This window comes from Drosophila novamexicana, unplaced genomic scaffold (assembly GCF_003285875.2).
Source record: "Drosophila novamexicana strain 15010-1031.04,08,12 unplaced genomic scaffold, DnovRS2.1 tig00001488-arrow-arrow-pilon, whole genome shotgun sequence".
NCBI classification, from domain to species: domain Eukaryota; kingdom Metazoa; phylum Arthropoda; class Insecta; order Diptera; family Drosophilidae; genus Drosophila; species Drosophila novamexicana.
In genome coordinates this window covers 254,297-277,250 of record NW_020824864.1, presented here as the reverse complement: position 1 = coordinate 277,250, position 22,954 = coordinate 254,297, and the positions used below count along the sequence as shown (strand labels likewise).

Sequence of the window (22,954 nt, the reverse complement as noted above, 5' to 3'; positions counted from 1 at the left end):
AAAATTAAACCTTGTTCCAGCAGCACTTCAGTAAATAATAAAAAAAAAAACAACATAAAAATTACATCAAGTGCTCCCGTTCTATAATTTCTGCTTTTGTGCAGTTAGCTTGCCAAAATGATTATAAAACAAGTTGTACGAGCATCCAATGAGTTTGAATCATTCGTCGATACTTCACACATACATACATAATACGAAATGAGCTTTGCATTATAGCAACGCGAAAACAAAATACAAGATAGAATTTACAAAATAGTTAAGTATGTACATTTTTTTGTTTTTATAAGGTGTCTGTGTTCTTTTTTTCATATCAGTTTGTCCACGTTAATATCCATTTAATTGTATTACATATTTCTTATCGGGTTACATACGCATATGCATACGTAGTAAGGTTGTATGTTCATTTTATGACTTCATATGACATAAGTAGTATAATTAAGAATTTAAAAACTAGCGTGTATATATGTTTATTTTAACACACGTAATTCGTTTCTATTATTATTGTATATATATCTATATATCTATATATCTATATATATATATATATATATATATATATATATATATATATATATATATATATATATATATATATACATATATATATAGCGTATGCATATGTGTGTATTAGGTTTTAATTATTATTTTTTATTAAATTTAATACATAAGTATATTGTGTGCTTAACTTTTACGCATGCATATATATGCAATTAAACCTTCTGCCTTAAGTTTGACGTTGAAAATTCATTGCTAAAATTTGAAAGGGGCTATTATAACGCCAGACCATTTTTGACTTTATATTAACTATAGATTTGAGTGAAAAAATATACAGTTATTGTGTGACCATAGTAGTTGAGTGGTCATGGTGTTGTGTTTGAAGCTGTTCCAAGTTTTCCGTATTTTACTTTAAACTTACACGGTTTCTGGCTATGCTTTTAAAACAAAATTCTCTTCTCATTACGCACATCGTTTTATATCCCATTCAGTTGATTTACAGTATTTGATTAAACAGTTTTAAGGGAATACAAATCGCATTCTCAAGTTCTAGCAATATAATTGTATAATGTGTGTGTTCGCTCAATACGTTTAGTTTCTTTTGCAAATTCCTTCGACAGCACTAGCATGTTGCCAATAGTAAGACGCTGCCGGTAAAATTGTTGTATACTACGCAACTGCAGCTGTTGTATTCGTATTTGCTGACGGCGGCGCAGTCGGTTGGGTCACAGTTGATGGAGGAGTTGAATTCGACGATGAAGCGGAGTCGTTTATGTGACCTAAATTGTTAGATGACATAGCGGAAGCCGAAGCGGAAGGAGATTTACCCACTTGTTGTTCGCTAGGTGTCACCAAGTTGTTTAGAGTAGGCTGACTACTGCTACCCAAGCTACTGCTATTGGTCTGATTGCTGCTGACGGTGCCGCAGCTATTACTGTTGGTACTACTGTTACTGACATCATTAAATGTTGCCGCTGGTGGCAATTGTTGACTGCTATTGCTGTTATCATCGTTGATCACAGCTGTCATGACAACAGCAGTTGAAGGCTTAGCATCTGCAGACACATCTGGCTGCAAGGAGGGCTCTTGTTTTACATTATTGGTCGCTATTTGCGCAGTTAGCTTTTCAGACGGCGTCTGGATGGGCCGTTGTTGCTGTTGACGTTGCTGCAACAATCTGTACTCAACTGAATGTAATGGTCCGGTCCCGCGAGATACCTGGTAAAGCACTCGCGATATAATCAGTGCTACCTGTTGATCCAAAATATGTGACATTACCAACCCAAGCAACCGCTGCTCCTGCTGCATAAACAGTGATCGATTATCCGGATGCTTGGCCAAATGTAGCAACGTGCCTGCTGCTCGTCGTAACATATCTAAGCTTGTACCCATTGAGTCGGGATTTTCTCGCAGATAGTTGATGCCATGCTGATTTGCGACACCCAAGGCGGTTTGTTCAGCTTGTTCAATAAATGCAACAAGATAAGAGATGCAAGGCGACTGTAGTGCTACGGTGCGAGCCATGGCACTATCTGCTGCAGCCAGATAGTGCAGCAAGTTTACAGAAAACTCGCGCAACACTTGATCCTCGTTCTTGCACAAATGACGCGTCAGAACCGCGCATAGTTTCTCCAATCGTGAAAATGGAGGGGTCGCGATAACCAAGTCAACATTCGCATCTGTTACACATAACTTACATAGCGCTTCTAGGGCAAGGCGTTGCGGTGAGAGCGCAGAGTTCGGGCCACAAGATGGAAATGGGTCTTGGCCATGCGCACTGGGACACACCGCCCAGTGTAGTAATCCGTCAATAAGCGGGCGTGCAATTAACTCATCATAACGAGAAAGTTCCAAATGCCCAGCTATATTAGCCATGGCTACGAGCATATTTTCTCGTATGGTTATTAAATATTCCCACCACCATTCGCGCTCACCCTGAAGTGAGCTGCAAGAATCGGTGAAGTCTGTATCCTCTTCTCGATCGTAGTTGCGAGTTTTAGGGGTCCGCCGCAAGTGGTCGTGGTTCAGCAAGAGTAAGCGGCCGAGCACTGCTAAAAATCTCGTTGACTTAGCCAGCACTGTTTCATTCCCGGGTACAAAAGTCAAATTTCGAAAGATATTTGAAAGAGCAATACAGCGACGTGCTAATGAGTCCTGACTGTCATTTACTAAGTACAAAGAGGCTTCGTCCCGCGTATAGCATTCATCTTCGTAGCTAGAGTCGCGGCGTCGTTTTAAAACTTGCGCATCATCGCGGACTGTTGACTTCGGGTCGAATCCCTTTGGTAGCGAGGTGACTCCATTTGTAAGTCGTAGCTGCCGCGGTGACTCGATTTCCATATCAATGGCTCGGCAATCACTGTCTGTTAAACTGGCTCCCACAATTTCGATGTTCATCTCTTTCTTAGCGTCGACAGTTGGTTGTGCAAACTCTTCTTCTGATTTGGACTTCTTGTTGTCACTACTGGCTGTGCAAATACTGCCCACAAGCCTCCTTTTCTTATTATAAGTCTGTTGAAGAAGACTGCTATCTTCGGTACTACTTGTAGTGTCCTCCTGTTTAAGAACAGATGAAATGTTGTCTGGTCGCATGATTTTGCCACTTTTCTGTGCGACATCCTGCTTGCTCTTATATTTAGAGCGTACGAATCGAGCAAATGGAATGTTAACAATCTCTGACTTAAACACGTCGATAATGCCATCAAGTGGGTCGGGTTCCGTGAAGCCATAAGTCCAAGCATTACTGCCTACTGGTTCGAGCTGCTCATAAACCTTATTAGTGTCAATATCCCAAGCTTTTTGACGCTCGTCAACAAAGATATCATGATCTGCCGTTTGAATGCGGACAGGTACACCCTTTCGCGTGACCAGAGTGTAATTAGGTGTAAACGAAAGGAGAAGCGACCGCTCTTCAGGATTAGGCTGAACACGTACCTGACCCAAGTCGATGCCCTCGTCAGCATCATCGGAGTCTTCACTGCGGCCAACACGCTTTACATCCATGTTTTCGTAGTGCCTTCTACGGTTATAGCTGGAGATGCTGTGCACACATCGGCTTTGTCGTCGTTGCAGCTTATCTTCAATCTTCAATGATACAACAGTACCACTGTCAGCATCATCATCTGCCTCGTCTGTCGCCTCTTCACAACGTTCATCAAACATTTCGGCGAGATTCTTTTGAAAGTGTTCCAGCAGCAGGGTTAACAGACCGGGCAAATTTGATATGCCAAAGAATTGTACTGTGGAATCGTCAAACAAAAGAACATTAAGGACATCTAACGCCCATGTACACTCAGTAAGTAGACCCGAACGCATGGCCATAAAAATTCGCCATGGATCGACAGGGCACACGTCAACCTTCGTCAGGCGTTTTCGGCGATAAAGCACCGGCGTAGTTGACTCTACACTATCGTGAGGGAAGATTAACTCCTTTTTCACCAACTGTGCACCTACGCCAGTTACTTGTGGGGAATAGGCAGCTTGCTGATTGGACAACTGATGTGCCGGCTGCTGTTGCGTAGGCTGCATTCCCTGTCCAACTATTGGTGATTGCTTTTGTGCAACCATAGTGGCTGGTGCGCTACCAACTATTGGCACGCCCGGTAAGGCGCCTCCAGACTGTGATGGGGGTGGCATAGCAAAAGGCGGCTTTACCATGCCCCCTGTCACCGGCGGCATACTTGATGTTGGTACGCCTCCATGTGGTGGTTGAGGTACTGTTTGCCCCTGCTGTTGTTGTGGCGTCATTACAGGCACTCCACTGGGCATACGTTGTTGTTGTGCAACTCCAACTGGAGGACGCAATGATGACCCCGGTTGCGAAATACTTGCTTGTGGTGGCGCTTGAACCGCATTTATTTGCGCCCATTGTGGCGCCGTTTGCTGTTGTTGTTGTCCAGGCGGAGTACTCTGCTGATAAGACTGTTGTTGCTGCTGCTGCGGAGGTGGTGGAGGCTGTTGAGGTGGGTAACGATGCTGTTCCCACTGAGATACACCCGTTTGCTGCTGTCCGTGCGGACCATGCGGACCTCCAGGAGGAGCAGCGCTCCGAGGTTGGGCATTTCCCCACGATTGTGGTGCAGACGATGTGGGATACTGGGGACGATACTGTGGGTTGTTGCCTTGCCAACCACCTATGAAAAAAGAATAAATAAATAAAAAGTGTAAAATAAAAAAACACAGAAATGCTAACCATAAATTTGAGGCCGCGCAGCATAGCCTGGGTAAGGCTGCGAGTCTTTTATGAAGTCCGGATGTCGGCGCGGTTGGGGACTCTTTAAAAGTAAAATTTTAGTTATTTTTGTAAATATATTCTGCAAGCTTGAATTTAAAATTTTACTTGATCTGGCGGTCTATAGTAATCCTGCTGATTAGGAGTACTTGGCACATAGCCACTATTTGGGGGTGCTACTGGTGCTCCACTAGCTGGTGGTCCACCCGTTACGGCTTGAGTTGGTGGCTGTGGTCCGCCCGGTGGTGCCTGACTGTAGGGTCGATTTCCATAGGGACCATACTGATTAGCACCAGCTGGCGGGCTGTGTAAGAAAAATAGCAAATTTCATTAGAAAAAATGAAATGAATTTTAAAATGGCATATGTATTTAAAGCAATGGTAAATAATATTAAGCTGAGTACGGTTGTATTTCTGAATAAAAATGTATGTGTCTGAGTGTAATGAAGATGCATGTATATGAATTGTTCACTCACGCTTCCCCTTCGGGTCCATAGGGAGGGTACATGTTGCGATTCTGGGGTGGATATTGGCCCTGATTTGGTCCAAAAGGTTGACCAGGCGGGCCAGCGGAGTTATACTGATCGCTTGAACCATATTGACCATAAGCTCCTGGTTGTGTTGGATAAGGAGAACCTGTAATAATTATAAATATGTGCTTAAATTCATTGCCATCCTACACAGTTAAAAGAAACAAGTTATAGTGGCGGTACAGAAAAATGTAATACTAATTGTTTAATGTAATTTGACTTTTACTAATTAAAAACGCAGTTTAAAATACAATAAAAAAAGCACAGTTTTGTCTTTAGTTTGTGCAATCATCATTTTACATAATTTTCTTTTTACCTTTTAATGTACCCTTATACAAGATGACCAATAATTTGAGCCGCTTTATAGACTTGTAGTATTTCATCAAATTTATCAGCGCACTCAAACATAAGAACTAAACACTTTTTCTTTGAATATAGGCATAAAGATCTAATAATTATAAATATTTATACTTATATAAATCAATTAAATTTAACAAAACACATAGTTAACAACAGTTGCTTAAGAAAGTTGCTTTGAAATTGGTAAACAAGACAGATAAGGCATACAATGAAATAAGCAATGTAAAATATTTCTATGCACAAGCAATTATTCTACGACCCACATGCAGACCGATTGCAGACTTAAGCCAATGAAGAGTTTTAACAATCAAATTAAAATAATGACACATTAAAATAATTTGTATAACAAAAGATAAAAAAGAAAACAAGATGAATGTACCTGGCGTTCTAGACACAGGCGTTGGATACCCAGAGCTACCCTGTGGATAAGGTACTCCAGTTCCAGGGCGCGCATGCTGCGTAGACGGCGGCCCATGTTGCTGTGGTGGTGGCGCCGGTGGTTGCTGCGACGGCGGCGGCAATTGCGTTGGAATGCCTTGTTGGTGATGTTGGTTGCCCGATTGTGGCGCTGAGTGCGGTGAATGTGGGGGCGGTGGAGGAGCACCGTGTGACGCACCACCAACTGCAGCAACAGCAACACCACCAGCGGCCACACCGCCAGCAATAGGATCTTCAAAGGGATTGCTCACATTTATGTTATCACCGGCAACAGTGGCAGCTGTTTGATTTTGTGTGCCTAAAGCGGCAAGCGGCATTGATGATGGTTATGGATTGATGAAGAAATTAATGAATGACACAGTATAAACGTAATAAGATTTTTAGTTGACAAGAAGTTAAGGTTTGGTTGAGCAATGTCGAAGTTGTTTTATAATTTTAGTGGTGCGATGTGGTGTTGTTGTTGGTGGTGTCAGATGATTGTAATTTTTTATTTTTAATAGTAGTGCGCCCATATTTACGTAACCAACATAAAAATGAATAAACAAATTACACACATGAAATTAATATTCAAATTAAATTGTAGGCGAATAAAATATATATGCGTTATCTATTTGCAATACACATATAACATTGAAAACACAAAATATTGAAGAGGATAAGTATAATCTTACAGCAAATAATTGTTAATAATACATATATATATATATATAATACATATATATATATATATATATATACAATATATATATATGAAACTTTCAGATTAATTTAATAAATGATATTGCTTACCTGGATGAGGTGCCTGCGGATTGTTTTGCGACGGTGGTCTTGGCATCTGGCCTGCTGTGGCATAATCTGGTTGCGGTCCAGCAGATGGTGGATATGCACCAGCGCCAGAGTAGCTCGTGTAGCCATCGATTGCCGAGTTCGGTGCGCCACCAGGTGGTGCAGGGAAAGAATCCTGCGAGTTTGATGATCCTGTAGAATTTGTTGTTCCAGCGTCCAAATGACCACCACCGATTGGTTGGAATTTTTTGGGCATTGTAAGAAATAGTGAGAAAAAATTGGGAGAAACATTATATTGATATAAAATATGAAGATAATTAGGAAAAAGGTGATGCCGATTGTAGCAGATTAAGTTCATTTGCAAACTGTTTAGTAGTATACAAAATCCATGTTACTAGCCTATTTAACCTCTAACCGTATCATCTGTAAACACTTACCTGGTGATGGCACCGATGCTGCCTTTGTTGTCTTTTTCTTGCTACCGGCTTCCACTTGCTGAATGATGGGTAATGGATCAATGTCGCCGCGATCAAAGTGACACTCGAATGCCAATAGATTCTTTGTATAGTGTTTCCGAAGTGTATATGCGGCGCTACTGCTAGCGCCAATGCCCAGAAGACCGGCAATATCCTTCCAGGTCTTGCTCTTAGTCACCTGTCAACAACAACGAAAATATGCGTATATATTTGAAAATAACACAGGTTAGACTATTCAGGTACATCATTAATAAGTATAAAAGATACATAAATTACGAGCAATTGAAGCGTTTAAGTAATACGCATTCAACAATAATTTTAGAAAATGTATTAGTAATGAAAATATAAATCAAACTTGAAAGGCAATTCTTCAAAATAAAATGTTGAACGGAACCTCTTAAGTTTAAAGGCGAATTAATGTTGACACTCAGTAGAAAGTAAATATTGAAAAGTTCTTTTAAAAGCATGCTGACAAAAATTGCATGCAAAAGTGTGAAAATTATTAGATCTATCATGTTTCTGAGTCATTTGACATATGATGTAAAAAAGACGGTAAGTATTTCCAGGTCTTACAAACAGAATGAATGTGGTTGGATGTCATGCTACTGACTATTGGGAAATGTATGACCGTTTTTTGATTGTTTCACATTTAAAGAAATCATTTTTTTTAAGGGTTAGCTAAATTTTTTACTTTGGTTTGTGGTGTTTGGTGGTTTGATTGATTGGTTGGTTGAACATTAATTTTGGTTTGATTTGGTTTTGCTAGTAAATCTAAAAAGAAGTTAGTAAAAGGAGTTACTACGGCACCTTGCATACCTCGACGAATCCGCCACGTTCTTTTACATAAATATATAACCTATATAAATCGAGTGGCTGTTTGGAGATGGTTGGGCACGCCGTTATTGGTGTACGGCGTTCCTCCATAAAAGCACGCAGTTTATCAAGCCAACCTCGCCTATCAGGATTGTCATCCATCTCATACAACTTGCAAAGCGAGTCTGATTTTTTCGTAGTTGTAATAGAACTACGAAATGGCTCTTGTTGAACAGGAACATGACTGTTGAAAACCTGCTGTAAATAGAAGAGCGGGTCATTTTGTTGAACATTTTTTAAATTAAAACATGCTTACCGAACTAGCGGCTGGACGTGGCCAATTCGGGGGCGAATTCATTTCATAATCTTCGCCCGTTGGACCAGCGCCTCCATGCATTACAACTGGATGCGGAGAAGTGCTTGGCGGAGCTAAATGACTTTGGTTATATGGATCATGTTTGCGCGACTTTGGTGTAGTACATTGTGGATCTTCGCCTGATGCTGTAGCATGACAAAGGCTCAGTTATTCGTCTTAACATTTATTTAAGAGTACCCACCAGCTGACGCATTTGAAAGTGTGCTCTGTTGACTAACTTCATCCATCGGTGTACCATCTGGTCCAGTTGTAACAACTGCGGTAACTGCATGCAATGCTGCGGCTGGCGAAGACGCTGATGAACTTATGCCATTGTCTTGAGATACATGCTCCGTATCACTTCCGGCCTGTGCGCCTAGCATAGACTGAGGCGGCGTGCTAGTAGGTGGCCCCATACTTTGTGGCGGACCCATATGATGTGGTGGGCCCATAGGCATTGCCGGATGCATGCCAGTCGGCCCATTGCCATATCCCTGCGGCTGTGGAGCGGCTGGGTTAGCACCATATCCGCCTTTGTGTTGTAAATGCTGTTTAAGATAATTAAGAGGGCGCGGAGAACCACTACTTTGTGGTGGTGGTGGTCCAACTGGTGGTGGTGTGCCCTTGCCTTGCACGTGGTTTCCCATACCAGTGCCCATTTGTCCTGATCCACTCCCAGGTCCAGACTGTTGGGGCGAAGGTGGCACCCACTGATAGGGCGGATACTGCGAATGAGGGCTCCCACTGCCGTGATTAGGCATAGATCGAGGGTAACCAGCTTGTGCGCCGGATGGCATGCTGTTGGCGACCCCAGCGGGCTGGCTAGTTGGAGGAGGTTGTGGCCCAGTTCCATACGCTCCTGACGGATACTGAGGGCGTGGCGGGTAGTTGCCTAGTAAAATAAAAATTTTGTAATAAGAGTTCACAAGTGCTACGTTTAAGGAAAAATACCTTGAGGATATTGTTGTGGAGGATATCCCTGCGCGCCGGGACTTTGACCCGGCAAGCTCATTTTGTAACTGCCATGTATATGCTGCGGAATTGGATAACCACCAGCAGCCCCTTGCGGCGGTGGTGGTGGTGTAGCCATATTGTTAACATTTTGGTTTGGCGCCGGTACTGGTGGTGGCGTCTGCTGAGGCGAATTACTCGCTGAAGATGCTGAATTTGAAGCCTGTTGCTGCTGAGATTGTTGCTGAGATGATGGCCCACCCGATAGACCGTGTGGTGGCAATGGGGGTGGGCCAGCAACCACTGCTGGTTGCTGCATGGGACCACTACTTGACTGATTACTCGCTGGTCGCGAAATCGGATGATTTTGTGCTAAATTAAATCCAATTCAGTACTGGGTCAACTTACAAGCATCATTATATACGTACCCACTGCAGGAGACATAGATCTTGAGCCCGATGAGCCGGTAGGTGAGGGTGTTGGCCTCATGACTTGCTGTGGATTAGGTGTACCGGGCGGACCAGAGCCCATTCCACTATGTGCACCGCCACTTGAACTATCGTTACTATTTTGACCAATCAGCTCCTATATTAAAGACACAAATAGTGTTATATAGATAGAATCAGTTTTTCTATTAAATCCTTGAAACATAATAAAAGTAATAAATCCATAGTTTAGTCCCATCAGCAGAGATTAATAAAATACTGCACTTCTTAAAAAATATCCTGTACCAAAAAAATTGCTTAAAAATTCGATTTTGCTTAACTACGATCTATTCATTTTTGCATGCATACTCTGCGAAAACAATATAGTTCCAAAATATTCCAAAAATAAAAATATGATTCTGAATTTCCATCCTCAACGGGTGGTTGTAACTTTCTAAGAATACAAAAAGCTGAACCCAAGTAAGAACAAATAAGACATATGTACATATACTAGTAAATACACACACATGTATGTTTGCAGACACAGCCAAATACAGAGGCTTAAGCCGACAGCAATTCGAGTCGCAGAGTAAAACGAACAGCGCGGGATCAACAATGTCGATATAAATGATGTTGATGAGGGGGGGGGACCGCGACGGCAAAAACACTGTTCGTTTTGGTATCTGAGAAATTAAGTGAACTGAAATGAAATGTACGACGAACTGACGGCACAGCTACAGGCAAAGCTAAAGCGCAAAACAAAAACAACAACAGCAATAGCAGGCAGAGCAAAAGCTATGTATGTGGAACGAATAACGACGAAGCCGACGCAGACTGCAACTTGAAAGCGTGCAGAGGGTCGCGGATTGGAGATGTGGCAGTGGTAGTTATGGCGCGCTTTGAGTGAGCCAACGTACGATGACAAAGACGTAGATAAGAAACAGCAACGTGAACATATATATACACACAGACACGTATACCACACACATTCAACGTTAAACTATAATAAAAAAAAAATTATAATAAAAACAGCGCCAGCTATTCCTTTCTTTGCTCGTTTCTCTGTTCATTCGCTTTCGTGCCATACACATAGAAAAAAAGTAAGAGCGTCGAGTGCTTCAAGTATGGGTGAAATATGTGTTGGGGGAATAGAGGCAAAGCATGGAGTATACTTGAGTAGCATAGGCGATGGCTGCGACGTTGATGACGAGAATAGCAAAGCCACCACAGGCAGCGACAGCAGAAGGCAAATCTAAAAAACGATGAACGATGGGGCAACGCTCCTCAAGATGAAGGCGACCCACGTTTTTACGTGTGAGTGGGTATGTACATATGTAAACGCTTGCCGGCATGTAGAAAAATTACTTGGAAAGAAAAACAACCGCTACGGGAACAGCACAATGAAATAATATACATATAATAAAAATGCGATTGTGCATTTCTTATTGTACAGTGCATTATTGTATAAAGTGTACAAATATTAAAAAAAAAAATTTTAAAGCAAAGTTAATGTTTTACGGGGCATGTAATTTAACTTCATAATTAAAATTTTTTTAATTATTATTTTAGCCTAATACAAGACCGAAAAAAATAAAGGCAATTTGTAGTATAGTTATACTGCAATCACATCCAACCTAACTGCCGCAAAGCGCAAAAAAAAGTCATTCCTATAACCAAAAAGCCCTACCGCATCTGGCGAAAATTCATTAGTTATTTCTGTGTGTGCGCGCCTTTTTGTGTCTGCTTTTAAATTTATGTATTTACTTGTGTTAACGGGTACCACTTGATGAGTAAAACAAATAGTAAGTCAATGTGAATGAAGATTGGAATAGAAGAAAACAAAATGAATATCATAATTTTTAAAATTTGTTCGTTTTAAAGAATTTTGAATAAATAACTAAAGCATGATAAGGGATATAATACGTGCAGTTTAGAAAATGCATTAAAAAATTATTTTATTCCGTAAATTTAAAGTACAAAGCGAAATTATTCAAATATCCAAAATAATAATTATTAATTAATTCGAATTTTTCTGTTAAAAATTCCTACAATGGCAACACTGGAGATACGTTTTAGCACTATGTGCTTATTATTACGGGTTCTCCTTGAACCCCCGTATAAAAGAAAGTGATTTCCTTAAAGCCTAAACTTCACGAGTAAATTTAGTCTGCGTTGTTAGCACGGAATATATACAAGTGAACAGCCCGCAAGCAACAACAACCTTGGCATTGACCCAAATGCATACATATATGAAAACAGCTGCTCTTTGTAAGATCTTGAGTGTATTTGTATTTTATCTATGTATTTGTGCACACACTACAACAACATAAAGGAAATGAGCAAAAAGTGGTATGAGACATGTTGACGGCAGCGCAACGGCGACCATTACGGACATTTTAAATGAATGAATGGGGTACTACGCATGCATACTGACTCCTCTCTAGAAAATAAACAAACAAGAGGTTCTAGTCGGGAGCTCCCGACTAGGGGATACCCTGAATCCTCTTCTTCCAACATCAAATGCATATATATATTCTATTTTAGAACCTATATGTCAAGTTTGGTGACTCTAGCTCTTATTATTTACCAAAATTGACCAAAAAACAGGATATCGATATAGAATTTTATCGATTGTTTGGAAACGGAGTAAGTTATCGATTATCGGAAACAAACTGAATCTGCGCAGGCCGTAGGAGCACCTACATCTAAAATTTCAAGTCTCAAGCTCTTATAGGTTCTGAGATCCTTGCGTTCATACATACGGACGGACGGACTTGGCTAGATCGACTTGGCTATTGATGGTGATCAAGAATATATATTTATGGGGTCGGAGATGCTTCCTTCTGCCTGTTACATACATTTGGATTTTGCACAAATACAATATACCCTTATACCCATTTTTAATGGGTTCATTTTTAATGGGTATAAAAATTGAGAGTCCGCCAACATAAAAGTTGCTGTCGTGGTCCGTACGCTGATAGCGCGTACCAGTTAAGAATGCGTACTTCGATATCGTTTGGTGAGCACTATTAAGAACCCATTGTTGCATCTTGATTTGAAAGTAGAAGGAGTAATATGTTTTTACAAAATAATTACCTGGTGTGGCGATGGTGAAGCCTGCGAGGGCTGCGGTGATGGACTCGGTGCATGCCCTGGACTGCTGCTAGGTGCCGGGCCCCCACCAGCGCTATGCGGCGTTGGCGGTTGTTGGAGTGGTGCATGATGCGGTGAGGCAGGCGGCAATGGATGGCCTGGACCAGGACTAGGAGATGAGCTACCCGGCCATGGTCGGTTAGGTTCGGAATACTAAAAGTATAAAAAAATATCGAGATTTTGATCGTAAATAAAATTTAAAAAATTGTATTTTTCCAACTTTTTATACGTATACGGCATATGTAAGTTCAGAGCCGCTAGTATTTTTGCAAGCAAATTAATATAATATTGATTTAAAATGCTTCATACCTGGTGCGTTGTGTAGGCAGTTCGATGATTGGGCCCAGTCGTCGGTAAGCCTGGAGGTGTTGGGTATCTTTGAGGGTACGGCGAATATTGAGAAGTGGGCGGTGTATTTTGTTGCTGCTGCTGTTGCTGTGAGGGGCCAGGTGGTGGCACCGGCGCTCCAGGAGCGGTAACACCTGTCTGTTGTGTAGCTTGTTGTTGCTGTTGGGCCTGCTGCTGCTGTTGGGGCGAACTTGGATAGGAACCTGAGTTTTGACTGTGAGCTGGCGGATATGGTGATTGACCTCTGGAAGAATTTGTCTATAAATTGAACAAATAAATTCCTGTTTTATTCAATTTCTTTGAAACACTCGATGTGCGTATACGTTTATATACAATGATTTAAATTTGTAGCATATTATATTTTATCAGTCAGAACTGAATACAAACGGAGAGCAAAACAGAGCCAATCTGGTACATATTTTTGTTGAGTGTTGCATAACCTTGCATTATATTATTTTAATTAATTTTTCACAATCAATTCCGTAAGCTCTTTTACACACGAAACAAGAATTTACACTTATGTAAAATTTACGACAGTTATGCATGAATTTATAAAACTATATATATATGAAAATAGAATAGAATAAGATTGACAGTTAAAAATGTGCATTTCAATAATGCAATTGCCATAGTGTGCCTGAAGTTAAAAGCAGACAAAAAGACAAGGCAAACATGTAAGATTTTGATTCAACCTGATAGTGTTACAAGAATCGAGAAATTTGAAGTATAAAATTCATGAAGGCAGAAGACAAGCGAAGAGACGAACAGTTCAACGTTATCCATCCACACCCTCATGCAAAGTCGTCGTATTATTGCAAATGGCATGGCGAAGTAAATTTTGGGAATAAAGCTGAAGTGCGATTTTGGCAACGATCGCCTTTTGCATTTGTGCGTGCGCTGAAACCGGCAGGACAACCAGCAACGGTGGCTGGTCAACTAGAAGGTGACAGGGAACATGAATGGATGGTTTTGCTACATACCGACATCTACTTGCGTTTGACCCTATACATATAGTGAACTCTGAAGCAGAGGAGAAGAAACTAAAAAGGGAAAACTCATCATGAAAATCAAATTCAGAAATATATACGGCAGCTAAGCAGGGTGAAGTGGAACTCAAATTCATGCAGTAAGGGTCGCAAGCTGTCTTATTGCTGTCAACACGAAGACAGCGAATGAATGAGGGAACGAATGGAATCAAACGAGCGCCAGCGCAACGGAGTAAATAACGTTTGTGTGTAACAGGGGCTAGCCAAAGCAAGACAAAAGAACTGTATTTCCTGAGTGTCGCTTTACTAGTGCAAAGTTAAGCCGGTCCGGATTGAAATTACAATAACAGAACGAAACATAAAAGAAATAAGTGAAAGTGATCTAACTGAAATATATGATTAATAGCATGAACATATAACAATCGTACGTATTTAAACGTTGTAGATAAGAGCGGCTAATTAAATAAAAGTACATGCACTCACTTGTCCTGTCCACATAGGTGCAAGCTATTGATTACACTTTCTGTTAGAGATTTGAGTGCATAGTATGTTATTTTTTAAACCTATATCTACAAAAAATCAATTCGTTTACTACCAGTTTTGATATATAGGTATATTGGAATATTGGGAACATGGGTAAATGGCTGTTGTGTGAAACTTCTTTGTTTTTCATTTAATGAGTTTAAATTATTTTCAGAATTATGTGCAAGTTAATTAAAAAAATGTATCTATTTTGATAACTGGAACATTTTAAGTTTAAAACACAAGTAACTTTTAAAGAGCTATTCATAAATTTACACAGTATATGGTACGATAACTTGTTAACCTGACCACCCTTTTTGCATCTTATGAGTAAAGGTAATAAGGAAACGTGTAGATTTGCATACATATAACAAAATAAGAGAAAAGTTCAAGTCGTACATGGGTATATTCATAAGGGACATATGTAAAAATATATGTTTGTTACAAAAACTTTTAGGAGTATCTGCATAAATCATATTTAAATATTCCTCAAGGTCTATAAATAAATATAAAATCAATCACAGCGTATTAAATGAATTTTTTAAAATGTACTTCATATATATATATATATATATATCCAGCATAGTTGCCGGACAGGCTGAAAAATTTTCCCCCACCGGGTCGGTGATTTCCCATTACTTTTCTCTTTGTCCTATCTACTTAACACTCTTTATCTAACTTACATTGCTGTACTTTATTAACAATCTTACTCTCTTTTTTCCTATTTATTGTATTTTCTTTATTAATATTTCAAATTATTTTTCATTTTACTTGAGAACACTTTTTTCCTACTTACAACCTTCCGCTTTGAGGTAGGCTCTAATAGCGTCACTCAAAAAAATGTTGTAAATAACTGAAAATATTGTAAGAATAATTTCTTAGAAATTACTCTTAACAACAATTGTATGTTATTTAAATTTATAATTGTAAATCACCGTACCCAATCAGATCATTAACTAAATAAAATTCAGGAATAAACAAAACAAAATCTAAATATCCAAATATAGCACACACAAACAGACATGTACATGTAAATGCAGCCTTTCTTCTGCTTGCTTCATCAGGTGGTTATGGTACCGGTAACTTCTCCTGCCAACACCATACCTTTTAATGCTTTATTGTTATTATTTTCCCACAACTCGTGCGTTCTTCTTTAAAGTTTGTACCTCGGATATAAGCGAGATTTGTTAAGTGTGTCAATGTGTTGCAAACCTATAGACGCATCGCGCGTAGTTACAATTTAAGGTTAATAAGAGCTCAACTTACCGGTGGTGGTGTCCTATACTGTTGCGATGGGCCAAGCTGTGGGCTGTAGGGCCTTGGGGGTGGTGCCCACCCGCCCTGTTGTGCACCGTACGGCTGGTGTTGTGGTGGCGGCGGTCCATGAGTTGGTAGTGGAGGCGGTGGTCCTCCAGGTTGTTGCTGAACATTTTGTTGATGCTGCTGTTGGGCTGCGGCAGCCGCTGCCGCATTGGCAACTTGCTGGGTATCATAATTATTCGCATAGCGATGCTGGGGCGGTGGCGGCGGATTTGACGATTGCAGTAATGAATTCAGGGTTGGGGTTGGCCCCTGCGGCGGTTGACCGGGTATGTACCGCTGTTGTGGGGGTCGATTCGGGGATCCCCCAGAGCCTTGCGGCTGTTGTTGTTGGTGCGGCGTTTTGCCCCCAGGAGGTGGTTGCTGCGTGGGCGCATGCCCATATCGATAGGGATCTATGTTGGGATCACCTGAGTGATAACGCGCGTAGGCTGGATGTGCATGGGGATGTTGGACGCCGGGTGGCGGTGGCAAATGTGCCGAACCATATTCATCCTTCACACCAGGTGTATGCTCGGGTGGAAGCGGTAGTGGTCCCTGTTGTGGCGGTGGTCCACCGTGGTGCTGCATGTGTGGTGGAAGAGGCGACCCCTGTGGCTGCTGTTGTTGTTGATGTAAATGGTGATAGTGTGACATAGCTGTTGCTGAGTCGGGAGTTGAGCCTGGCAGAGCGCCAGGCGGCGGCCCGCTGTACGGATGCGGTACAGTGCCACCTTGCTGTATAATAGATTCGTTCCCGTTGTTCGGTGTGGGTGGGCCCGCGGTAGGTGGTGTAGCGCCAACTGAACTGGCTGCCACAGTTGGGGATGCGCTTGCACCAGTCGCACCGCTACCACTACTTTGTGTTGATGGCGATTTTATTTTGTCATTCATGGCGTCTTCGTTTCGCAAACGATGCTTATTAAATCAAGAAGCTGTTGTTGTTGAAGAATATCCACCAACAACGTTGACGCTGATGACGACTTCCCCGACTGCAGCGGCAAGTTTGAGGTTATGTTAGCTGCAATTTTTAAAAACAATAATTAGTTTACTTAGCTCAAATTATACAATATAAATAGCACCAAGGCTCACAAAATCCTAACCATAGGACAATCACAGGCTCTATACGTATTTCATTTGGCCGCCAAAGATTTTGTAATTCTACATTCTGTGTATTGAAAAATCAACTACCACTACCACAGCATTCTGACTGTCCGTTTACAAATTGTCGCGCGTTGACAGCCACAGAGCGCTCTCTGGATTCTCTCTTGCGCTCTTTACATTTGGCAACTAAACACGCAAACGCCATCTCACTTGCATGAGAGTGTGGCTCTCACTGTCGCACTTACATGTGCGCGTATGGGATGCCTGTATTAGTTTTGTTTAATAGGGGAAGTAAATTATTAATTAATTATATTTATTTTATACGTCGAATAGGAATTATTGGAATAATATTGAAGAATACTATTTTTGTTTGGAACACGTGCAACAAAACATTAAATGAACATTAATACAGTTTATTAAATTGTATCTGATCAATTATTTTACAGAACTATAAATATAGCCACACAATGTTTTAATATAGAAGTTGTTATTAAAATATTTAAGTTATATGAAATAAAGGCTTTTCAACATTCTATGATTACCGTTTATATTTTACTGATATACAAAATTCAAAAATGTTTGTAAATCCAAGTGAATTAAATTGCAAATTCAAAAGCAACTGCAGACAAAATTGATATTTATTGCACACGAATTCCATACAGATATTCCCATACCTGTTCGGTCAGTCATGTCGATCACAATATGTGGTTTAGAAATAGACTATGTATTTATGTTTATCTTTAGAAAATATAGACCGACAAATACCATTTTCATAATGCTAGACCACAAGATTGCGCTTAACATACATATGCATGTTAAAGAGTATGTGTGCATAAAAGACAGTCATGTAAGGCAAAAGGCTACTCATCCCATTAAATATCAATGTGCATACAGCTTTCTGGTGGTACAATTGCAGCAGTTGTTTTATACATTTTTCATTATCCACTTGGAGTTCACTTTTCATATAATTTGCTTTTGGATTTTTTGCGCGCTCCCGTTGATTTTCTGTTTTGGAGTGCTATTTATCTCGCTTGTATTGTATGCGGCCTTTTTGTATGTCAAATAAGTGTGTAAGAGCGAGACAACCACTGCTGTTTCATATAAATTTTAACGCCGAATGTGAGAACAAAACGAGTTTTGCTGTCGCGTTTTTAACAATTTGTTTTTGGTAATTTTTAATAGGTTCATTTTATTGCATTACTATGAATTTCACTCTCAATTTATATATTTACGTAAATATTTAATAATTCAGGTAGCTTTTCATTCGTTTGGTGTAATAGCACTGCTCGCTGCTGCTGACGTTTATCGTTGTCGTCATCTCGTTTAGGCTTCATTGAAGGTTTCTTTTTATTTTTTCTTTTATTTTTTTTAAACTTTTTTGCATGATTATCTTTTTGGTTTAGTGCTTTGGCTGGTAAGTTCAGATTGATACATATTGGCGAAAATGTGACCCTGCAGTGATGATGCAAGGATGTGGCTGACAATTTAATATTTTAAGTATACACACACACGTATCTGTACCGTACCGAACTTTGAGCCTGCATGTATGTACATATTTGATTTTTACTTATAGAGCTTGTACTTTTCACTCGCTAGTGAAACGAGTCCGGTAAATTATTGGTGATTTAAGTCTTTTTCTGAACTAATCGACACACATGTACACACCCACACTTACACATAGAAATATATTCACGCATCGACCGTCCATAGACTTGCTATATACACTAAAAACGAACTCGCGTGAGAAGACAAGCTCGGTACGAGTACGAACATTACACTGTATGCAAGTTTTGTCTGCCGAAAAAAACCATTCATAACCGTCGAGCACAATAAAAACACCTGGTAGTTATTAAATACACACTGAGTTAGTAGCTCGAAAATGTATTCATATAATCTTTACACTTTTTCCTTTTTATACAGTGTATTTCACTTATTTTTCGTAATTTCTCAACATGACGAACTGGCCCTATACAAAGCGATTTTAAGCGTTGCCAGACTTCTCTAGTGACGCGAACAAATATGGCGGATAGTGCATTAAGAAATATTGAGCTCATCTCGATACTATCGATATTAAGATTTCCCATTTTGTATTTTTCTGAGGCGATATTTTTAACTATCCATTTTAACAATATCGAGTATTTAATATCGGTAAAAATAAACCGAAGCTAGGCTTTTTTAATATGTAACTTTCTATGTTGTGTTGAACAGCAGTAAATGAGCTAATGCACTGTCCGTCCAATCAATTGGAAACTTTATAACTCAATTGCCTTGGGTACATATATATAAGGGGAAAGACTAAATATTCTTACTTCATCATAAAACATATACAAACATAATACAAAGTGGGGATAGTATTTTTAATGAAAGTTTTCAAGTATTTAAACAATGCTATATTTTCGGTATTCTTTCCTCTTGAGGTATATTCAACTTTACCGTACGTGGTCACATTATTAAAGAAGCACCGTTATATAGTTGAATTAAATTCATTTCCTGTTATTGTACATCTAATCAAGTATTCGGGGTCGACTGAAATGCGGAGATTATATGTTTTGTTAATGTTTTGCCATCTTGTGCATGTACTTGCACTATTTAACTTTGTTGGCGCACTTTCGATACGCAAAAATGATTTGAATGGTGTGGAAGGGCACAGTCACGATGCGGGTAAGATCAGGTGTTACGTTATAAGGTCTAAGTTGTTAAAAGGTTAAGGTATACATACATTTGGTATTCGTACTAACATCCAATAAATAATGGCGGATTCATAAACAGTTCCATTTTGAATTATGGTTATCTCACTCTATCGTATACTTTTGACGGTCAAGTTGGACACTAATGTATTAGCATACATACATACATACATATAAATTATTTTGCTTAGAAGTATAAGCAAAGAAATTCATATGTATGTATGCATGTGACATGCATAAAGTCATTTACATATATATACAGTTCGAATGATGTATGCATACATGTATTATATATGTTGCAGATGTCGCTAAAAGTGGATTGCTTAAAATGTGTAAGACTTGCACATCTGTAAAATGTGTACCACAAATTCAATGTCCCGCTCATGTCCGCATGGGGGACCACGAGAAGCCACAAATTTGCGATCTGCCCGCTGGCAAATTTGGCTATTGCTGCGAAACTGGACAAAATCACACGGCGCAGCAAAATAAGGCACGCCGAGCAGCGATTCCATCATTTTTGCCACCTGATGTGCTTGAAGAAGCACGCAAGAATTTTGAGCATTTAATGCACGGAGTTGTCCAAATGCCGGTCCTTCGTGGGCATCCAGATTTTACTCATGGTATGGTTTTTCAATCCACACCAAAAGAAGATTTACATAACTTTGCACTGTCGAACAGTGCGCTTGAATTGGTAATTGCCAGTCAAGTGTTTGGCAAGAAGGAACAGGTGACGCTTGATGACCTGATCACAAACAATGTGCCAATAAAATTTTCAAAGACACCGTTGGCTCAGCATTGCCAAACACAACCCATTTGCCTAGGTAGACACCATTTTCGGAGTATGGATGGCACTTGCAATAATCCGCTCCCCCAACGTTCACATTGGGGTGCTGCTGGCCAGCCAATGGAGCGGCTGCTTCCCCCAGCCTACGAAGATGGGATTTGGACTCCTCGCTCTCATTCAAGCGATGGAACTGCTTTGTTAAGCGCTCGTGAAATTTCTAGCGCTCTATTTGCCGATGTTCATCGACCCCACCCAAAGTACAACCAGTTGATAATGCAATTTGGGCAATTATTGGCCCATGATGTTTCACAATCGGCTTCGGTGCGTCTCGATGAAAATGGTGGCTTGGTGCAATGTTGTTCGCCGGGAGGCAAAAGCATTTTGCCCCCAGAAAAAAGGCATTTTGCCTGTCTGCCGATACCGGTATCCGAAAACGATGAGTTTTATAGCGCGTTTGGCGTGCGCTGTTTGAACTTGGTAAGACTATCACTTGTGCCCAGTGCCGACTGTCAGTTGAGCTATGGAAAGCAACGGAGCAAGGTTACCCACTTCTTAGATGCCTCGCCCATATATGGGTCTAATGAGGCGTCCGCACGTGACTTGCGCTCTTTCCATGGCGGCCGATTACACATGTTTAATGATTTTGGTCGTGATTTGCTGCCCCTAACCAGTGATAAGGATGCGTGTGGCAGCGCGGACACGGGCAAAACGTGTTTTAAGTCAGGTGAGTGGATCTGGATTGTCAACTATAACAATCATATATATGTAATTCCGTGTTTTAAGGCGATGGTCGCACAAATCAAATTATATCTCTGATCACCCTGCAAATTGTTTTTGCACGTGAACATAATCGCGTTGCCGATATCTTGGCTGAATTAAATCCGACGGCGAACGACGAATGGATTTATCAAGAGGCTCGCCGCATTGTTATTGCAGAGCTACAGCACATTACATATAATGAGTACCTCCCGGCAGTTATTGGATCCCAGCAAATGAAAAGGTTTCGTTTGATGCCTCACCAACAGGGATATTCAACCGACTATAACGTTGATGTGAATCCAGCTATTACTAATGAGTTCTCGGGAGCTGCTTTTCGAATGGGTCATTCTAGGCAAGTAATACAGACTATACTGTGTAAAATATCTTAAAAAAAACTAAATTAATCATAATCTTTACTAACTTTTGTCTTTAGTGTCGACGGCAAATTTCGAATACAAGATGAGGTGATTAATATTCCGGATGTTATGTTTAACCCTTCTCGTATGCGCAAGCGCGAGTTCTACGATGATATGTTACAAACACTTTACACGCAGCCAATGCAACAAGTCGACAGTTCTATTACACAGGGTGTAAGTGTATTAAAATTATTAAAATGGCCAACAAGCATTAATTTCCTTAAATCATAGCTCAGTAGGTTTCTCTTTCGCGGCCACAGTCCGTTTGGATTAGATTTGGCCGCAATAAATATACAACGGGGTCGCGACCAGGGCCTGCGCTGCTATAATGACTACCTTGAAGTAATGGGAGCTCCAAAGCTGAAACATTTTGGCCAGCTTCCAAGGGATGTGAGTATTTTGGCGTTTATTTTCTAGATGTAAATATCTCAACGTTATTGAATCTTCTTAGATTGGCGAAAAACTTTCTCGGGTCTATAGGACGCCTGATGACATTGATTTATGGGTAGGCGGCTTACTGGAAAAATCTGTTGAAGATGGTATCGTTGGGATCACTTTTGCGGAAATTATTGCCGATCAGTTTTCTCGTTTTAAGCATGGAGATAGGTATTACTACGAATATAACGATAAGGTAAATCCAGCAGCATTTAGACCAGCTCAGCTGCAGGAAGTGCGAAAGGCTACCATTGGACGTTTGATCTGCGATAATGCCGATCACTTGACTTTACATTCGGTGCCTTTGGCTGGATTTGTACTCGCCGACTTTCCTGGGTAAGCCGATAATTTCGATGATTAGCCGATTAGCGATTAACCCCATTTTAAATCATCTCATTGCAGTAATAGGCTAATAAGTTGCGATGACCCAAACCTTCCTACAGTTAATTTAAATATGTGGCGTACCTAAATAATGCTCATATAGCTCGTTATTAACTTGTGGTTGCCTAGTTTGATTGTTTGCAAATATACATTTTTACATTTTTACACTAAACTATAAATACCATAGGTAAAAATAGTATAAGGTGAATTTGTAAAAACCC

At 40.3% G+C, this 22,954-nt stretch overlaps 2 protein-coding genes across 2 annotated transcripts; one reads left to right on the top strand and one right to left on the bottom strand.

The window, feature by feature from the left end:
- Positions 1–647: 647 nt before the first annotated feature.
- Positions 648–19,433, bottom strand: LOC115767937 (trithorax group protein osa). Its single transcript, XM_030712309.1, has 16 exons — positions 18,504–19,433; positions 16,135–17,188; positions 13,322–13,618; positions 12,956–13,165; positions 9,863–10,019; positions 9,435–9,806; positions 8,686–9,375; positions 8,445–8,629; positions 8,132–8,386; positions 7,277–7,493; positions 6,843–7,031; positions 5,995–6,351; positions 5,202–5,361; positions 4,835–5,030; positions 4,688–4,769; positions 648–4,628 (listed from the first exon to the last, which is right to left on the bottom strand). The coding sequence occupies exons 2-16, from the start codon at positions 17,059–17,061 to the stop codon at positions 1,165–1,167; spliced, it is 7,758 nt and encodes a 2,585-aa protein (XP_030568169.1). The 5' UTR covers positions 17,062–17,188; positions 18,504–19,433; the 3' UTR covers positions 648–1,164.
- Positions 18,670–22,949, top strand: LOC115767938 (chorion peroxidase; the record flags this gene model as incomplete). Its single annotated transcript, XM_030712310.1, has 7 exons — positions 18,670–18,685; positions 20,261–21,466; positions 21,526–21,853; positions 21,935–22,091; positions 22,149–22,307; positions 22,369–22,688; positions 22,755–22,949. Coding segments are annotated over 7 exons (2,253 nt in total), but the record flags the coding sequence as incomplete, so codon positions are not given.
- Positions 22,950–22,954: the final 5 nt, after the last annotated feature.